Source organism: Microcaecilia unicolor, chromosome 1 (genome assembly GCF_901765095.1).
Source record: "Microcaecilia unicolor chromosome 1, aMicUni1.1, whole genome shotgun sequence".
In the NCBI taxonomy this organism is placed as follows: domain Eukaryota; kingdom Metazoa; phylum Chordata; class Amphibia; order Gymnophiona; family Siphonopidae; genus Microcaecilia; species Microcaecilia unicolor.
Genome location: NC_044031.1, coordinates 299,522,918 through 299,542,387, shown reverse-complemented (window position 1 = coordinate 299,542,387; position 19,470 = coordinate 299,522,918). Strand labels below are relative to the sequence as shown.

At 48.1% G+C, this 19,470-nt stretch overlaps 1 protein-coding gene across 1 annotated transcript in view; it reads right to left on the bottom strand.

Moving 5' to 3' along the window:
• The window catches only part of LOC115472915 (ovalbumin-related protein X-like), a 134,444-nt gene that overhangs the window by 42,850 nt on the left and 72,124 nt on the right, over nt 1–19,470 (bottom strand). The window contains exon 7 of the mRNA XM_030207435.1: nt 11,313–11,480. Within this exon, the coding sequence (XP_030063295.1) occupies nt 11,313–11,480 (168 nt within the window). The remainder of the gene's footprint in view (nt 1–11,312; nt 11,481–19,470) is intronic.

Below are 19,470 nucleotides of genomic sequence, written 5' to 3'. Positions count from 1 at the left end.
AGAGGAGATACAGATGCAAATTGCTGATGAGATGGAACATGAGCCTTACCCCCCTCCTTCCCTCCCTCCCCTCCTCCAGTGGTGTTCATGTTGTGAAATACTCTGTTTAACCCAAGCCTTCCTTCCTTCCCTAACCCCTCCCTCATCCATACTTCAGTGCTAAACATGGTTAAAAATTCCAAATGTGACCCCTGCCTAAATCATGGTCTTGTGTCTTCCTGGTCAGGGTGAGCAGAATGAGGAACACCACCTAGGGCATCCGCCACTGCCCCAGCACTGCTAGAGAGGCCAGCAAGTTAGAGGATATCCTGCAGACACATGTCATGAAAAAGGTAGGTGTATTGGGGATATACAGGTGACAAATGGTGAGGACATGTGATGTGAGCATTCCCCCCTCCCCCCTTTGCTGTCCATGGTGTCAGGTACCTTGTGTGACCATCTTTCCTTCCCAACCCTCCGTCAACAAATGAGTATCCCTAATGTGACCCCAGCCTGGATCTTCTTGTGTTTCCTCGTGTGCAGGGTGTCCTGGATTTTCTGGGTGTTGTGCACCATGCCTCATGTTCTAGCTCCCTATCCTCTGCTTCAACGTTGAATATCCATGTGGTAAGCTTTCAGCATTGGAAAGCAGTATTGTGGTGAAGTGAGAAGCTTGGAAATTGGAAGTATTTTTGGCCCTTGAAACAGCCCGGTTGTGGTGAAACAGGGTTCTCCTGTTGGGCTTATGATTATTGGACACGGGGGAAGAGACCATGGACTGTCGACATTAAGATGATTCAAGCTAAGTAATAATTGAAACTGTATTTCACCGCATTTGTGGCATAGTAATCAGCCTCTACCTTATTGTATTGTTAAAGGTGTGTGCACAAGTATTTCATGAATAAGAAGAGTGGAGTTTTTTTGGTGAAGACTACTGATTGAAGAGGAGTTCTCTTAACTTTGAAAGGTGTTCCTTTAAAGAGATTTCTCCGTGGTTTCTGAAGTCTTTTTTTCTCCACATATTTTCATGAATATACGTGAATTTACACCTGCAATACAGGGTTTTATGTAGTAGAATTTGTTGTAACGATATCTTGGTAATTGAAATCACCCATTATTATTGTGTTGCCCAGTTTGTTAGCCTCCCTAATTTCTGATAACATTTCTACATCCATCCTGGCCAGGCATCCTTTTCCCCTTTACACATGGAACATCAATCCATAGGGATTTCCAAGATGTGTTTTGTTTCCTGCAGAATTTTCAATCTATTTCATTCAAGGCCCTCCTTAACTTACAATGCTACCCCTCCACCAATTCGATCCACCCTATCACTACGATATAATTTGTACCCCGGTATGACAAGTTAAAAAGCTGCTCTGTCTCCTTTTTAAATACTGATGCCAGCAGCCTGGTCCCACCCTGGTTAAGGTGGAGCCCATCCTTTCAGAATAGGCTCCCCCTTCCCCAGAATGTTGCTCAGTTCCTAACAAATCTCAAAGCTTCCTCCCTGCACCATCGTCTCATCCACGCATTGAGACTCCTGAGCTCTGCCTGTATCTTGGGCCCTGGAACAGGTGGCACTTCAGAAAATTCTACCCTAGAGGTTCTGGATTTGAGCTTTCTACCTAAGAGCCTAAATTTGGCTTCCAGAACCTCTTTCCCACATTTTCCTATGTCATTGGTACCCACATGTACCATGACAGCCGGCTCCTCCCTTTTCTCCCACATTTTTCTATGTCATTGGTACCCAAATGTACCAAGACAGCCGGCTCCTCCCTAGCACTATCTAAAATCCTATTTAGGTGATGCGTGAGGTCCGCCACCTTTGCACCAGGCAGGCAAGTGAACAGGCGATTCTCACGTCCACCAGCCACCTAGCTATCTACATGCCTAATAATCAAATCTGTTATGTTTGATCCTGTTTTTGTTTTTCTTTTCTGTCTGTCATCTGTGGTTGGTGTCCATTTGTCTCTTCTCCTCTCTCCTGTCAATAGTTTGACTATGCCTGCCTCTGACATATTTGTTTCCTTTTTAATTCTTTCTTCTGTTTCAATTTATTTTCTTCCTGTCAATTAAAATTTTACTCTTTCTCACTCTTTTCTGCTACCTATTATCTGCTCTTATCTACCAGCTGTCCCATTCCTCATTTCACTCCTTCCTCAGCTCTCCATTCCCATATTTCTACCCTCTGTAAACACTATGCTCCCCTTCCTGGCATATCCTACATTGTTCTACCATTTCCAGAGTCTTCCTCCCTCCACCCTTCTGCCCTCTCCCCAATGGTCCATCATTTGAACCTCTCATTCCCATTGTCGAGCATATCTCTATCATTCCTTTGTACTCGTTGATCCAATTTCTCTGTCTTTCTGGCCTCACCAGCTCCTGTGTATCCCTTCCTCCCCCTTTTTCCCCTCTCTTGCCCCCTACCCCCTCCGGACAGCAATTGTCCTTCCCTCTCTGCTCCCCCTTCTTCAGCATATCTTCTTCATTCCTTCCCTCACTACTACCCTGCAACTGTTCTTGCTTCAGCGCATCCCCCAGCAGCCATTCCTATATGCTGTGTGCTGCTAACCCCAAAGCCTCCCCTTTGTTGCATCCCGCCAAGGCAGAGAAACAGGAAGTTGCAGGAGAGTACAGGTTTCCAGCTTAATGGCAGGCAGCGTATAGGAATTGTTGTCGCTGCTGGGGACCTGCTGAAGGAAGGAGAGTTGTGGGATGGGTGAGGTGTAGCAAGGATTGAAGAAGACTTGCTAAACGGGCCCCATTAGAGGACAGCGGCTGTCCAGCCTGTTCCACTGGCTGTGTCTGAGCCCACACTTGGTGGACTTCCTGACATTTTTCTTGAGTCTGCCCCCCTTCAATCTCATTTCATGTCCTCTCGTTCTACCGCCTTCCCATCTCCGGAAAAGATTCGTTTGCGGATTAATACCTTTCAAATATGTGAACGTCTGTATCATATCACCCCTGTTCCTCCTTTCCTCCAGGGTATACATGTTCCGGTCAGCAAGTCTCTCTTCCATATCATCATGCTGATCAATCCATAGACTGGTGGGTTGTGTCCATCTACCAGCAGGTGGAGATAGAGAGCAAACCTTTTGCCTCCCTATATGTGATCATGTGCTGCCGGAAACTCCTCAGTATATTCTCTATCTCAGCAGGTGGTGGTCACACACAGCAGCAGCGCTGGCTAGATCTCCAAGCCTAATTTTTAGGTTTTGTTGAGTACCTGGGGTTGAGGGCTCTTCTTGAGCAAGTGCAAACCTGGTGGTGCCAGGTCCCTCCTTTTCTCCCCCCTCCCGCTGGCTCCGTTGAAGTAAAAAAAAAAATAAAAAATTTGGACGTCCTTTAAGGGCGTTTATTTCAACGTTTATTGCAGCTACTCACTGGGACACCAGTTCGTTACAGCTCGAAGCGAGAAGCAGGTAATTTTACCTTTTTATAGCGGGCAGGGGGTTCCCCGTTCAGTCTCCACGTGGCTTATGGCATCGGAGGGCGAGGGCACGAAGATTCGCTCCCCGGACCGCGTGTGTGCGTCTAGCGGGGATGCGGGGGTTTCAAAGCCTGAATCGCCTTTGTTGAGCATCAGTTTGGAGTCCGGTCACTGTCCCGGTTCTTCCTCCGGTGCGGCGGTTTTTCCCGCCATAAGCGCCCATCCCCCGCTGCTCGCCCACTCCATGTTGGACGGCCACTCTGCTCGGACGGCTTCTTCTTGGGCCGCCCTCGAGCTGGGAGACGTTAATACTATGGTCGCCCTTGATTTGGGCGACGGCAATAAAGCGGCCAAAGTTAAGCGCCGTTCTTCCCGCGCGGCTCCTTCTCGAAGTTTCGCGCCGGACGCCATTTTGGATGCGCAGCACGTTTCTCCCCCGCTCTTGCGAGCGCCGGTTGAGGGTGCGTCTAGGGCCGTGGCCCAAGCTGCAGAAGTACACAGTTCGGGGGGGTTCTCCCCTGAGTTCATTTTGCTGCTGCATCAGGCTTTTCTTATGCAAAACGCTGCCCCTGCCCCCCTGTCTGATAAAGGGGTTGAGGCCTCCGGAAGCAAACGCCCTCGTGTGGATTTCCAGGCCCTAGAGGACTCTGTCTCCTCTGATGTAGATGAGGGCAGCGTATCTGAGTTCTCCCAACGGTCCTTTGGGGATTCCTTGGAGGAGACGGATTCCCGCTCGGATGGAGCGGATGACCCCTCTGCAGTGCGGATCTTTCACTCAGAGGATTTGCCCAACCTGTTAGTGCAGGCCATGAGCATTTTGAAGATTTCCTCTCCGGATGACGTCTCTCCCTCAGCCTCTGTTGGCTCTGCCATTATGCTGGGGACGAAGCGCCCGCCTAGAACCTTCCACGTGCATGAGGCCATGCGCACCTTGATTTCGGCTCAATGGGATGTCCGAGAAGCGAGCCTCAAAGTGGCTAGGGCTATGTCCCACCTCTATCCTCTGCCTGAAGGTGAACGGGAGGCCTTTCTTTGGCCTACCGTGAATTCTTTAATCACTGCGGTGACTAAGAAAACGGCGTTGCAGGTGGAAGGTGGCACGGCCCTAAAGGACGCCCAAGACAGAAGATTGGAGGCGGCCTTAAGGTCGTCCTTCGAGGCGGCTGCTTTAAGCTTGCAGGCCTCAGTTTGCGGCTCCTATGTGGCCAGGGCGTGCCTGACGATTGTGCAGCGGGCTTCCCCCTTGGATCCTTCCTTGAGGGCTGATTGGCCGGCTCTGGAATCGGGCTTGGCTTATTTCGCAGACTTGCTGTACGATGTCTTGAGAGCCTCAGCTAAAGGTATGGCTCAGACAGTCTCTGCGCGGCGTTGGCTTTGGCTGAAGCATTGGTCTGCTGACCACGCCTCTAAGTCTCGCCTGGCTAAGTTGCCTTTTAAAGGCAAGCTGCTCTTTGGGGTCGAGCTGGACAAAATTGTGACCGATCTCGGCACATCTAAGGGCAAGAGGTTACCAGAGGTCAGGGCTCGGGCCAGTGGTGCTCGCCCCGGTTCCTCCAAAGGACGGTTTCAGGAAGCCCGTCAGTATCGCCCGGGCAAGTCGGGCTCCTCTGCCCCATCTTCCTTCAAGAGGAACTTCTCCCCCAAGCAGCATTCCTTTCAGAGACCGCCGTCCCGGAGGTGCGTCCTCCGGTCCTCCCCCAGGGTCTCATACCCAATGACGGGGCCCTGGTCCATGGCCCAGTGCAGATTGGAGGACGCCTGTCCTCGTTTCTGGGCGAGTGGACCAGGGTAACTTCAGACGCTTGGGTGCTGGAAGTCGTCAGAGACGGCTACAAGCTAGAGTTCTGCCGACCCTTAAGAGACGGGTTTGTGCACTCTCCCTGCAAGTCTCCGGTCAAAGCTGTGGTAGTGCAGCAGACTTTGGACAATCTGATCCGCCTGGGTGCGGTCGTTCCGGTGCCAGAAGATCAGCTTGGCAAGGGACGTTACTCCATTTACTTTGTGGTACCAAAGAAAGGAGGTTCTGTACGGCCTATCCTCGACCTCAAAGGGGTCAATCGGGCTTGAAAGTTCGGCACTTCCGAATGGAGACTCTCCGCTCTGTTATAGCGGCAGTGAAGGCAGGGGAGTTCCTGGCATCCTTGGACATCAAGGAAGCTTACTTGCATATTCCCATCTGGCCTCCATCAACGCTTTCTGCGTTTTGCAGTCCTGGGCCGACACTTCTAGTTCAGAGCCCTCCCGTTCGGGTTGGCTACTGCTCCGCGGACCTTCTCCAAAGTAATGGTGGTCATCGCGGCCTTCCTACGAAAGGAAGGAGTACAAGTCCATCCTTATCTGGACGACTGGTTGATCCGAGCCCCCTCTTATGCAGAGTGTGGCAGAGCTGTAGACCGGGTGATTGCTCTTTTGAGCTCCCTGGGGTGGATCATCAACTGGGAGAAAAGCCAGCTGCGCCCGACTCAGTCCCTGGAATATCTGGGAGTTCGTTTCGACACCCAAGTGGGCAGGGTGTTCCTGCCGGACAATCGGATTGTCAAGCTTCAGGCTCAGGTGGACCAGTTCCTAGTAGCCTCTCCTCTTCGGGCTTGGGACTATGTGCAGCTGTTGGGCTCTATGTCGGCCACGATGGAAGTAGTGCCCTGGGCCAGGGCTCATATGAGACCACTACAACTCTCTCTGCTGCAGCGCTGGACTCCAGTGTCAGAGGAGTATGCTGTACACCTTCCCTTGGACCCAGCGGTGCGCAAGGCGCTGAGCTGGTGGCTGAGGACAGACAAGTTGTCCGCAGGGATGCCTCTTTTGACCCCGGAGTGGGTTGTCATCACGACGGACGCCTCTTTGACGGGCTGGGGAGCCCACTGCTTGGGAAGGACAGCGCAGGGGCTCTGGTCTCCTGCAGAGGCAAAGTGGTCTATCAACCTCCTGGAACTCAGAGCCATTCGGTTGGCGCTTTTGGAGTTTCTCCCGGTACTGGCGTTGAAGCCGGTACGGGTCCTGTCAGACAATGCCACGGCTGTGGCCTATGTCAATCGCCAGGGAGGTACCAAGAGCGCCCCTCTAGCCAAGGAAGCCATGAATCTATGCCAGTGGGTGGAAGCGAACCTGGAACAGCTGTTGGCGGCCCACATTGCCGGAGTCATGAATGTCAAGGCGGACTTTCTCAGTCGCCATACCTGGGGAGTGGCAGCTATCGACTCAGGCGTTCTTGGACATCACGAAGCGCTGGGGCCAGCCGAGCCTAGATCTGATGGCGTCATCGGCCAATTGCCAAGTGCCATGCTTTTTCAGCAGAGGACGGGACCCTCGATCTCTGGGAGTAGATGCTCTTCTCCAACAGTGGCCGACACAGGAGCTTCTCTATGTGTTCCCGCCCTAGCACATGTTGGGCAGGGTGCTAGACTGGGTGGCAAGGCATCCGGGCCGGATAATCCTGGTGGGTCCGGACTGGCCCAGACGTCCCTGGTATGCGGACTTGATCAGGCTCTCAGTGGACGGCCCTCTGCGGCTGCCAGCGGGACCGGGCCTGTTGCATCAGGGTCCAGTGGTGATGGTGGATCCCTCCCCCTTTGGTCTTACGGCCTGGCTATTGAGCGGCAGCGTCTGAGGAAGAAAGGCTTCTCAAACAAGGTCATCGCCACTATGCTGAGAGTGAGGAAGCGCTCTACTTCTACTGCTTACGCCAGGGTTTGGCGTACCTTTGCATCGTGGTGTGAGGCAGGATCACTTTCTCCCTTCACTGCTCCAATTTCTTCTGTGCAGGCATTCCTGCAAGAAGGTCTGGAGAAAGGCCTATCGCTCAGTTCCCTTAAAGTCCAGGTAGCGGCTCTGGCTTGCTTCAGGGGTCGCCTGAAGGGTGCTTCTCTGGCCTCGCAGCCAGATGTGGTGCGCTTTCTCAAGGGAGTTAATCACCTACGCCCTCCTCTGCACTCAGTGGTGCCTGCGTGGAATCTCAATTTGGTGCTAAGAGCCTTGCAGAAGCCGCCTTTTGAACCCTTGTCGAGAGCATCTCTGAAAGACCTGACGTTGAAAGCAGTCTTTTTGGTGGCTATCACTTCAGCCAGACGAGTTTCCGAGCTCCAGGCGCTATCATGTCGGGAACCCTTCCTGCAGTTCACTGAGGCAGAAGTGTCTATTCGCATGGTGCCTTCCTTCCTGCCCAAGATTGTTTCTCGCTTCCATGTGAATTAGCAGCTCTGCCTACCCTCCTTTCGTAGGGAGGACTACCCAGAGGAGTACTCTGCTCTCAAATATCTAGATGTGAGACGACCAATGACCAATGATTTCCGGAAGTCAGATCATCTGTTTGTGCTGTTCGCAGGTCCTCGTAAAGGTCTGCAGGCTGCCAAGCCTACAGTAGCACGATGGGTCAAGGAAACCATTGCAGCAGCTTATGTGGCCGCGGGGAAGATGCCGCCTATCCAGCTGAAGGCTCACTCCACTAGAGCGCAGGCGGCCTCGATGGCAGAGGCCGGGTCCGTCTTCTTGGAAGAGATTTGCAAGGTGGCAACTTGGGCATCGGCTCATACCTTCTCCAGGCATTACTGCTTGACTGTGGCTGCTCGGGCGGAGGCCCGGTTTGGAGCTTCAGTGTTGCGGTCAGGGATTTCTATGTCCCGCCCTGGGTGAGTACTGCTTCCGTACATCCCACCTGTCTATGGATTGATCAGCATGATGATATGGAAGGTAAAATTATGTATCATACCTGATAATTTTCTTTCCATTAATCATAGCTGATCAATCCATAGCCCCTCCCAGATATCTGTACTGTTTATATTCTGGTTGCATTTCAGGTTCAAGTTTAGTCTTCAGTTCCTGTTCAGGAGGACTTTGTGTTCAAGTTTTTTCAATTGCATTCTTCAGGAGTTGAGACGATTTTGTGTTACAGTGAGCTGCTGCATTCCTCTCCCCTCCATTTTACGAGGCTGGATTGAGACCTAAATTCTGCCGGCGCTCCCTCCCGCTTCGTGCGGCTGTAGGGCAGCTTTGTACCCCTCCCGCTTCGGCAGTGTTAGGGTCAGTCAGCTCCTCCCGCGGTTGCGGTTGCAGGATAAGCCAGATCCCCCCGCATCGGCGGGTGTGGTGCCCCTCCCCTGCTCCGCAGGGATGAGCTGGACGGATTCCCCTCCCCCACTTGTGTGGGGATGAGCTGGGTTAATTCCCCTCCCCCGTTTCGGCGGTGGTGAACTGGGCAGAGTGTCCCTTTGTGGGTGTAATTCTCTAAGTGCTGAGTCCTGCGGATGGAGCTTTGATATCGACATACTGAGGAGTTTCAGGCAGCACATGACCACATATAGGGAGGCAAAAGGTTTGCTCTCTATCTCCACCTGCTGGTAGATGGACACAACCCACCAGTCTATGGATTGATCAGCTATGATTAATGGAAAGAAAATTATCAGGTATGATACATAATTTTACCTTCATACGTCTTGGAACGCAAATCCCATACCATCCTCGTAGCTTTTCTTTGCACCGCTTCCATTTTTTTAACATCCTTCGCAAGATACGGCCTCCAAAACTGAACACAATACTCCAGGTGGGGCCTCACCAACGTCTTATACAGGGGCATTAAAACCTCCTTTCTTCTGCTGGTCACTCCTCTCTCTATACAGCCTAGCAATCTTCTAGCTACGGCCACCGCCTTGTCGCACTGTTTCGTCGCCTTCAGGTCCTCAGATACTATCACCCCAAGATCCCTCTCCCCGTCCGTGCCTATCAGACTCTCCCCGCCTAAAACGTTAGACCATTCTTCTAGCTTCTTCAGATCTTTTTTCATGTTTTCCACTCCCTCCGGGGTGTCCACTCTGTTGCAAATCTTGGTGTCATCCGTAAAAAGGCAAACTTTACCTTGTAACCGTTCGGCAATGTCAGTCACAAATATATTGAACAGAATCGGCCCCAGCACCGATCCCTGAGGCACTCCACTACTCACCTTTCCCTCCTCCGAGCGAACTCCATTCACCACCACCCTCTGGCGTCTGCCCGTCAACCAGTTCCTAATCCAGTTTACCACTTCGGGTCCTATCTTCAGCCCGTCTAGTTTATTTAAGAGCCTCCTGTGGGGATCCGTGTCAAAAGCCTTGCTGAAATCTATGTAGATTATGTCCATAGCACGCCCTTGATTTAATTCTCCTGTCACCCAGTCAAAGAATTCAATGAGATTCGTTTGGCACGATTTCCCTTTGGTGAAACCATGTTGTCTCGGATCTTGCAAGTTATTGGCTTCCAGGAAATTCACTATCCTTTCCTTCAGCATGGCTTCCATTACTTTTCCAATAACCGAAGTGAGGCTTACCGGCCTGTAGTTTCCAGCTTCTTCCCTATCACCACTTTTGTGAAGAGGGACCACCTCCGCCATTCTCCAATCCCTCGGAACCTCTCCCGTCTCCAAGGATTTATTAAACAAATCTTTAAGAGGACCCGCCAGAACCTCTCTGAGCTCCCTCAGTATTCTAGGGTGGATCCCGTCCGGTCCCATGGCTTTGTCCACCTTTAGCTTTCCAAGTTGTTGATACACACTCTCTTCTGTGAACGGTGCTCTAACCACCTCATTCTCAGGTGTACTTTTGCCAGTCCCTCTCGGTCCTTCCCCAGGATTTTCTTCAGTGAAAACAGAACAAAAGTATCTATTTAGCAAATTGGTGTGCCAGAGGATGGAGCCATGAGGTAGACTGGGTGGAGCCAAGGCAGAGTGGGTGGGGCTCGGGCTTATACTACAATCTCCTTCTCAAAAATCAGGTCCCCTTAGCAGCTCTGCTTTACCAATCTTTTTTGCGTGAACAATCTGACTGTGCCTGCAGCACTGATGCAGCAAGCGATCTTCCAATGGACCCAATCTCCCTGCCTGTCCACTCTCCCCAAAGTTGTACCTCTCAGGACAAAAGTACCTTTGACTCCAGCAGGATCTCTTTCCTGCTCTTGCTGCCAGGCTGGGATCCCCTATTTCACACCTGGAGCATTCATGCACTTCACAGTTAGTTCTGGTACTAGCAGAAAACTCCACTTAATTCAGCCTTAGTTTATTATTCTCATTCAGGACACCCCCTTTGCACATGGGTCCTGGCAGGAATAGAAGCTACCAAAAACCATGTGCTCTCCCCAACCACAATATTTATTAACTTCAAACTCCACCCTTTCTGTCATTCAACAACCAGAAACATTTCCTTCTGCACTTTCCCATAAACACTCCCCTTGAGGCTGGGCTTCTCGCCCTCCTTCTACAACCACCTTCCTCAGTGGTTGTAGAAGGTAACTCTAGTGGTTCCCATCAACTTAGTAATGCCCATTATAATGGGGGATTACACCTATAACAGGCTAAAGGCAGGAAGCTTGTCTAGCCTAGGCTGCTGATATTCTCTGCTTCCCATTGGAAGCCCATTGGTCAGACTTTCTTTAGCTGGCCAGTAAGCTGCAGGGAGAGGAGGAAGTGGTACCCTAGGAAATACCAGCCTTCCTTTCTACCATCTCCTGCAGGTCTGCATCCTGGAACTTTCAGCTGCAAAGCTAAACAAGTATTGGAAAGACTATTGGAGATGCTGAAGCCTCTGCAGAGCTGGTGCTTATCAACATAAATCCAGCCCTTGTTCAATGCAGCTTTTCCATTAGCTCTCAGAACTAAAGATTTTCTCCCTCCCATTTCTTTCCCTCCCTCTTCTCCCTTTCCTCTATCTTCCCTTCTCCTGTCTCTCCCAAATCTCTGCTATTTCCCTTGGAGGAACCAATGCCCATACAGGAAAATCACCTTTATACTCCTATTTAAGAAATCCGCTTTCTATAAAATCTATGCTTTGTAAGACCAAATCCAGTTCTTTCAAACATTTAATAATCACTAATATCTAACATGGTTGATATCAGTCTGGAAACTGATAAAATTATAATATAATGCATGAAATTAAATTATTACCTCTTCCAGGCCAGTGGAGTCATCAGTTATATCATCTGGAAGCAGTATAAGCATGCTGAATTCATGCATACAGTACGGGAGTTCAAGGATCGTCATGTGCATCTCAGGTATGGAGGCCAGTTTAAATTTACCAATCTGATTCATCATCTTCACAGGCTTACTCTCTCTCTTTAAAAGAAAAAAAAACACTTTTACAAAAAGCAGTGTTATTATTATTATTAACATTTGTAGAGCGTACACCTTTCTTCCATTCAGTCATTCTAGGATACACTGTGATATACTAACACAATCATGTCTTCAACATTAGATAATAGTTGAACTGTTCGATTTTATTTTACAAATCACAGTGCTTTTATGCCTCATTTACATAAGTGTTAGATATAATCTAATATATAACAGTGAAGGCAGAAAGGAAGTTGAATTCAATTTCACCATCTGTTGGGCAGGTTCATTTATTACATCACTGCATTTTGATCCTTTGAAAGTCTGGAACAAATGGATCATAGACATGCAGTGTTGTCACGGTTGTGGCTGTGCCCTTATGTTCAGACCTACTGTTGCTCTGTGACCTCTCCAGTCTGCCTTTTTCCCTATTGCTGTTATTTCTGTAAGCCAAGCCTCGCTTTGATCTCCCTGCTTCTGCTTCATTTGCTGTTGTTGTTCTTTCTGTTAGCCAAGCCGCGCTTTGGTGTCCCTGAATCCAAGTTTCGCATTGGTCTCCCTGCTTCTGCTTCATTTCCTACTTGTGACATCATCAGTCTACTCCTTTATAAGGACCCAGGAAGCTTTCCTACATTACCTTTGCAAGAGGTCTCTTAATCTTGTGTTACCTGTTTAGATCATATCCATGCTTGGCTTGGTTCCTGAGAATCTTGCTCCTGAAGGTCTGTTTTGTGTTTCTTTGAGTCTTGTGTTTCAGTGCTATGCTTTGTTTCTGTGTGTTTGCTTTTGTACCTTGATTCTGAAAGCCTGGCTCTAGAGCCACACCCTGCCCCTGGTGTCTGTATCTGTTTGACTCTACCCTTGGCTCCTGCTTTTAGTCTAGCCCTGCTTTTGACTCTTGCTATAGTTAAGCTCTGTATTTAAGCCAATCTCTGTGTTGAGCCAAGCTTTGTCTCTGTTTTCTCTGTTCTGTTTCCTGTGTGTGTAATTCTTGTCTGTTAATTCTGAGAGTCTGTAGAAGCCAGCATCGTCCCTGATTACTTCACTGCTATGCACCTTTGTCTGCTGCCTCTCAGTCTGCATGGCCTTTCCCTTTCCAGCTGTGGGTGCTGGTAAGCACATTGCTTCTTTGTTTGTTTGTCTTCCCCTAGTCTGCTTAATCCATTGCCTGCTATGTTTGCTTCCTGGCTCTTGAGCTCTGTTTCTGTCAAGTTCTGTTCCTGTTGTGTGTTTGAGCCAGGTTCTGCCCCTGCTCTGTGTTTGAGCTAGTTCTGTTCCTGTTCCCTGTCAAGCCAAGTCCGTTTCAGAATCCAGTTCCAGTCAAGCCAAGCCCGTTCCAGAATCCTGTTCCAGTCAAGCCAAGCCAAGCCCGTTCCAGAATCTTGTTCCAGCCAAGCCAGTCTCAGACACCTGTTCCAGCCAAGCCTGTTTGAGAATCCTGAATCCTGTTTGAGAATCCTGACTCCTGTTCCAGCCAAGCCTGTTCAAGAATCCTGAACCCTGTCCCTGCCTTGTTTATTATCTTGCTTCTGTTATTCTTGTTGCCTAGCTCCTACCCTGTCTTGCGTGTCTAGTTGTGCTTTGTCTTGTCTTTCAGTCTAGTCCTGTCCAGATCCAGTCCTTGCCTTGTCCTTGTCTTGCCCTTTTCTGGACCCAGTTTTAATCTACTTCCGTGTTTTGCCTTGTCTTGCATTTATGGGTCCCAGTCCCAGTTTTAATCCAGTTCTGAGTCTTGCCTTGTCCTGTCTGGGTTCCAGCTCTGGCCCTTTGCCTTCTTTTCCTTGCTTCATCTGGATCCGGTTCTAGTGTTGTCCATTGTGTTTAGTTACCTCTGTCCTGCCTTGTTGGGTCTGTTAGTTTATCCTAGTCCAGTCTGTTCTGATTCCTGTCTGTGCCAGCCCCGGTGATTTGTCTGCCAAAGCTCCAGCTTTGGTCCAAGGGCTCATCATTCCTGACAGTTGTGACAAGTGTGCAGGCTTTAGAGCAAACACTCTAGGCTCAGTCCTTGGCTGTCACCTTAACATGTCCTCATGTCTTGAGAACTGGAATGACTGGGTAATGTTATGATTTTGCTAAGACAGGTGGGGGAATGACTGGGACTCGCTTCTGATTGGCCTGTCTGGGATTGAACTGACGTCTGAAGCAGCAGACATCAGAAGCTGGTTCTATTTAAGCTTACCTCTCCCTACAGCCCTTGCTTATGCATTGATTCCTGTCAGCTGAGCCTCTTTCCCTCTCTCTGTGCTAGTAGCACACGGTGCATCTGTAGGAGTTTGCTTACTCTTCTTGTTGTTTGTAGCTTTTCTGTGTGCTGGTTGTTCCCAGCATATGCTTGATTGTTTCCCTTGCCTAGCTGCTTTCCTTGATTACCTTGCTTCCGTGTAGCTGTGGGTGCTCTGTTTGCTCTGTTTCTGTGTGCTGATGAGTTCTGGTAAGAACATTGTTTTTTCCCTTTGTTAGCTTTAAACCTTGGACTGTAGTGTAAGCCCTGCTTCTTCCTGATGTGTGTTTTAAAAGCAGCCCTTCCCTTTAGCTTGCTTTAACTCTTTGTCTGCTGTCTTTCTCTCCTGATTCTTGTGTGCATTGCTCCTTCTGATTGGTGTATGTAAAGGCAGCTTTCCCTGTTTCCTTGCTCTTTCCTTTGTCTCTAGTGTAAGTTACTTGACTCTGTGGCACAGCCTTGTGTATTCTTGTGAGTGGATTCCCTTGACCCTTGAGTGCTGAGTGGCACAGTCTTGTGTAATCCTATAAGTGGTTTCCCTTTATCCTTGAGTGCGGTGTAGCACAGCCATGTGTCTTCCTATAGGTGGCTTCCCTTTACCCTTGAGTGCTGTATGGTACAGCCTAGAGTATTCCTATGAATGACTTCCCTTTTCCCTTGAGTGCTGTGTGGCACAGCCTAGAGTGTTCATGTGGAGCTTCGCTCTTGTAGAGTCTGTGTCTCATTCTGTCCCCGGGTTTCCCTTTTTCCCTGTGGGCTTTGCCTCTGCCACCTGTGTTTCTGTGTAGCTTTGCATTCTCTTCCTCTGGTTGTAGCCTGTTCCTGCCAGCTTTTGTCTGTCGCCCTTCTCTTGTCACTAGTTAGCGTTGTGCGCTTTGCATGAGCTCCAGTCCCTTTTGGGACCCCTCATTGTTCTTTTCCCTTCCCTACTGTATGACTTGGTTCCTGTTCAGCCGTGAGGCCCATAAGCTTGGACTCTGTACGAGTGGGTTCCTGTTCGGCTGTGAGGCCCACCTGAGTGGTCTATCTCCCTTTTTCTGTTGGTGCTAGTTGAGTGTCCTGAGTGTGCGGGGCTTTGTGACTGTGGTTTTGTGTAGCGCCTGTTTCGTCTACCCTAGGCCTTGGCCAAGATCCTTCCTAAGCCTTAGCCTAGGCACAAGGGCTTACGAACAGTTTAACAGGTAATCACCAAAGATTGTTTTAAGAGCCAGAGTGCTAAAGGATTTTAATATACTGAAGGTAATCTAGTAAATAGACAACAATTTTAACCACTATTTGTTAACTAGCACATACTAGTTTTCTAATAGGATTTACATACAAACAACCCTAGTAGAAAAATAGCACTTATAGAAAATGAACTAGAAACAATCATTTTTAATTCATTTTTTGTCTGCGAATTCAGGTTTCTTAAGGAAATTTCTGTGTACTTCTGTTATGTGCTAAGCTGTTTTGTATAATTTTGTATCAGTTACTCAGTAACTAGTACATAAGAACATTTGCTATTTGGATGCCCAGTCTCGTAAGGTCCTCTTTAATTTTTCAAAATCCTCTTGCATCGTTAGCAAATTTAATTACCTCACCAGTTACTACCATCCTTAGATCATTTATAAATATGTTAAAAAGCAGTGGTCCCAGCACAGACCCCTGGAGAATCCCACTATTTACCCTTCTCCATTGAGAATACTGACCATTTAACCTTACTCTCAGTTGTCTATTTTTAATCAGTTTTTTGTCTACTTTAGAACACTGCCTCCTATCCTGTGACTCTCCAATTTCCTCTGGAGTCTTTCATGAGGTACTTTGTCAAATGCTTTTTGAAAATCCAGATACACAATATCAACCAGCTCACCTTTATCTACATGTTTGTTCACCCCTTCAAAGAAATGTAGTAGATTGGTGAGGCAAGGTTCTTCTTTCACTAAATCCATGTTGGCTTTGTCGTAATCCATGCTTTTGACTATGCTCTGTAATTTTGTTCTTTATAATAGTCTCTACAATATTTCCTGGCACCGACATTAGGCTCAATGGTCTTTAATTTCCCAGATCACCTCTGGAACATTTTTTAAAAATCGGTGTTACATTGGCCACCCTCAATCTTCCTGTACCACGGGGCGGGGCAGGGTTGACGGCAGCAGGAGGGGGGGCCAATAGTGGCGGAGGAGGGTTGGTGGCAGCGGGAGGGTGGGTCGATAGTGGCAGGGCAGGGTTGGCGGCAACAGGAGGGGGGTCGATAGAGACAGAGGAGGGTTGACGGTAGCGGGAGGGTGGTCGATAGTGGCAGAGGAGGGTTGGTGGCAGCGGGAGGTGGTCGTCGGCGCCAGGGGGGCTAAATTGTGCCCCCTCACCTCGGGCTCTGGACCCCCTCCCGCTGAAGTCTGACTACGCCCCTGGCCACAGTCCGTCAAACACTACAACAGTATCCGATGGTTGAGGGTATCAAAGGCATCAGATAAATCTAAAAAAAACATCAGACAGCTAACCTTCTTAACCAACACCTGCCGTACTTCTAATGTTGCTGCTATCAACCCTTCCATACTGTGTGCACCACGAAATCCATGCTGAAATGGATCAAGGCATTTCTCCTTCAACAGTTGTTCCTCCAATTGACAGTAAACCACTTGCTCAATAATCTTAGCCAACTTGGACAAAGAAGCCACTGGGCAAAAGTTACTGAGCACAGTGGCTCCCATCTCAGGATTCTTAACTCTAGGTTTAACTGCAACTTTAAAAGCAGCCCACTATCCAAAGATTTATTCACTATTTCTAACAACACTGGTGAAATTGATGAAGATATATTCCTCAGGACACATGGATTGCTCGCATCCATTATAGACCTTGTAGGATGGCAAGCTTTCAAAATTGTTAATACCTCTCTATCAGACACCTTAGCAAATTTATCCCAACATGTCACATTCACCTGATCACTCACACACCCAATCCCAGCATCAGAAAGACCCTGTACTGCTTCATCACCCTTGCCTCAAAATAATCTGCAAACACATCAGCAGAGATACTGGTGTCACATGGAGCAGGACCTTTCACTGTGGTCAATGAACGCACTAATGAAAACAATTCACTAGACTGATTTAATGACTCGGTGATTCTTTTTTGATAGTACCCACTCTTTTCTCTCACCACCATTACATGATACTCCTGCAGCTTCAGCATATAACTTTCCTTATAATATGTTTTTAGTTCACTCTTTCCAAGTTTGTTAATACCTTTTCATTTACTAGCTCTCTGTTGTTGACTGGTAAGTGACCCTGGCATTTTTTTTTTAGATATAATTGCAGGACTGCTGATAGACGCAGCCAGGCCTGGGGCAAACCATCTTAAGGACCCCGCCACCAACCCCCTCAACACCGCCGTACCATCAGTCAAAAGTAAAGTCATTGACTGGCAGGCAGTAGCAATTAATAGAGACTGTTCTGCCAGCCATGGGTCTTTTCTCCTGCCATGTCCCACTTCCTGTTTCCACATAGGCAGGGCACAGCAGGAAGAAGGACCCTTCACTGCTGCTTGCCAGCCAATCACTTTGAGGCAAGTAGAGGACCTGGGGGAGGGAGTTGGAAAGGAGAGAAAAATGCTGGATCTGATTGAGAGAGGCTGTCAGGCTCGCTGCAGCATCACTGAAAAAAAATGGCTTTTTTATGGCTGTGCCAGGCCAAGGGAATCTCTTCCCCTCTACTTTGTGGCCCTGTATAATTGGTCTGCAGTTGAATTTCTAGGAATTGTGTGACCTCTGGGTTTTCTCTGAACTGCTTCAAGTCTTTTTATGTCCTTAGCAAGATATAGCCTCCAAAACTGAGCACAGTATGCCAAGTAGGACCTCACCAACGACTTGTACAGTGAATGCTTCTTATTTTAAAGCAGTTTTCCTTTCTGCCTTATCTTTCGGTGTCCAGAACTTTGTCTATAAATTTCTCTGCATGAGTTTAAATAAAACTCACTGCCCTCTATTCTTCACAGACATGTTTCCTTCCCTACTCAGGCACTATGATTTACGAGCACTGTAACATGGCTTAACCCTTTGCTAGTTTTGTTTGAATTGTCAGTGTTGCCAAGCTGCTAATCTTTTACAATAGATCACACAAAGGCTTCATATATTAATACATTTTAAATGGACTAATTTCTGCTTGTGTAAGGTTGCTTGAAATAAGAGAGGAATTTCTTTCTTCTCGGTTCCCTTGTCATGGAACGAATTGCTACAGGTTTTGGTTAGCTCAAAATGAAATGTTTTATTTTGCTAAATTTAAGATAGTTTAAAATGAAGGGCTCTAATGTTCACTTCCTGATTCTGACACCACATGGTTATAAATAACTAACTTCCTCTTTGATCTATGGCGTACTTTGAAAACTTTCTTGTGCAAGTGTTAATATCTGATTTTCACTGCCCTCCATTTGCAGGAAATGTCAGTGGCATGATTATTTTAGCTGACTTTTAAATTGGAGATATATACATAAATCAAGGCATCCCTGTGGTTCATGCATTTGCCTTCCTGGCAGGGCCGGCCCTAGGGTTTCTAGCGCCCTCCTGCAGTCTATTAGTCGGCGCCCCTACCCATCCAGGGGTGGGATCACTATGGCTCCGCCCCCACAGTAGACACACCCCTTTTACCAGCCATCGCATTATTGAAAATATTACACCAGTATAGAAGAAAAATAACTTAGCACACAGACCAGGAATTAGGAGAACAGACAGTCTTGCCAACTCTGAAAAATAATGTGTTATCAAAATTTCAGAATCTAACAAACAGATCCCTATTCAGACACTTGGCCTTGCAGTCACACATGTAGAACAGAGATAGCCCCTCTTCAAATTCTTCAAAAATTAACCAGAAATCCTAAGAAGTTAGACTCTGCATGCAGCACAATAGTCTTCCCATCCAGCACAGCTTAGGATCTAGCTAGGGCAGACTTAATCAGCATAAACTAACATATTCTACAATCTGAGTTGGACAGATTAACAGGAGTTACTGAAGTGGGAATGAGAGATAGGAGATTGGTGATGGTTAGGAATTGAAAGCAGCCATCTAGCCCTCCTGTCCTGTGAGTTGCTGTGTTGGGGTGGGGGTGGAAAAGGGTGGGTCAGGTGCAGCACTAAACAGCAGTCTCTGACAAAACAAGGGTCCAGGCTGTGCTGTGCTGTCTCTGAGCCCTCTCTGGGCTGGATTCCAGCTCCTGGTTTCACTCTCAATCTCAATGTGTTTGGAGCAGTGAGGTCCTCTGACAAACACAACAGGAGGATATTTCTCTGCTTGGGAGGGGACTAGACAGAGAGCTGACAGCTCCTGCTTTGGAGCCAGACTGAGATGAGCAGGAGAGATTAGATAAACAAAAGCCTCAGCAGGCGCCCTTGAAGGCAAACGCCCTCCTGCAATGCATAGCTTGCTTACTGGGTTTGTCCGGCCCTGCTTCCTGGCCACACTCCTCCTACCATATGGAGAGATTCTCAAATGGAGATTTCTAATTTAAAACTGCAATTACAGTGGGCTGAATACTAGCACTGCCATTTCTTAAATATGTTTTCTCCTCTTGATAAAAGATTTAAGTGTATTTTCCCCCGCCTTTTTTTTATTTCCTGCGTTTCTCTGCTATGCTTTCTATGTGGCTGTACAAATCTGTTTCCGCTAGAATTTTAACTGCAGATTTCTTTCCCTTTTGTTAAGAGAGAATAAGAGAGAAGTATGTTCAACTTTTCTATGTTTGAGATCTTATCTCGCTAGCCTAAACCACTATTCTGGTCTTATTGCCAGCTGCATATTTCCTGCCTGT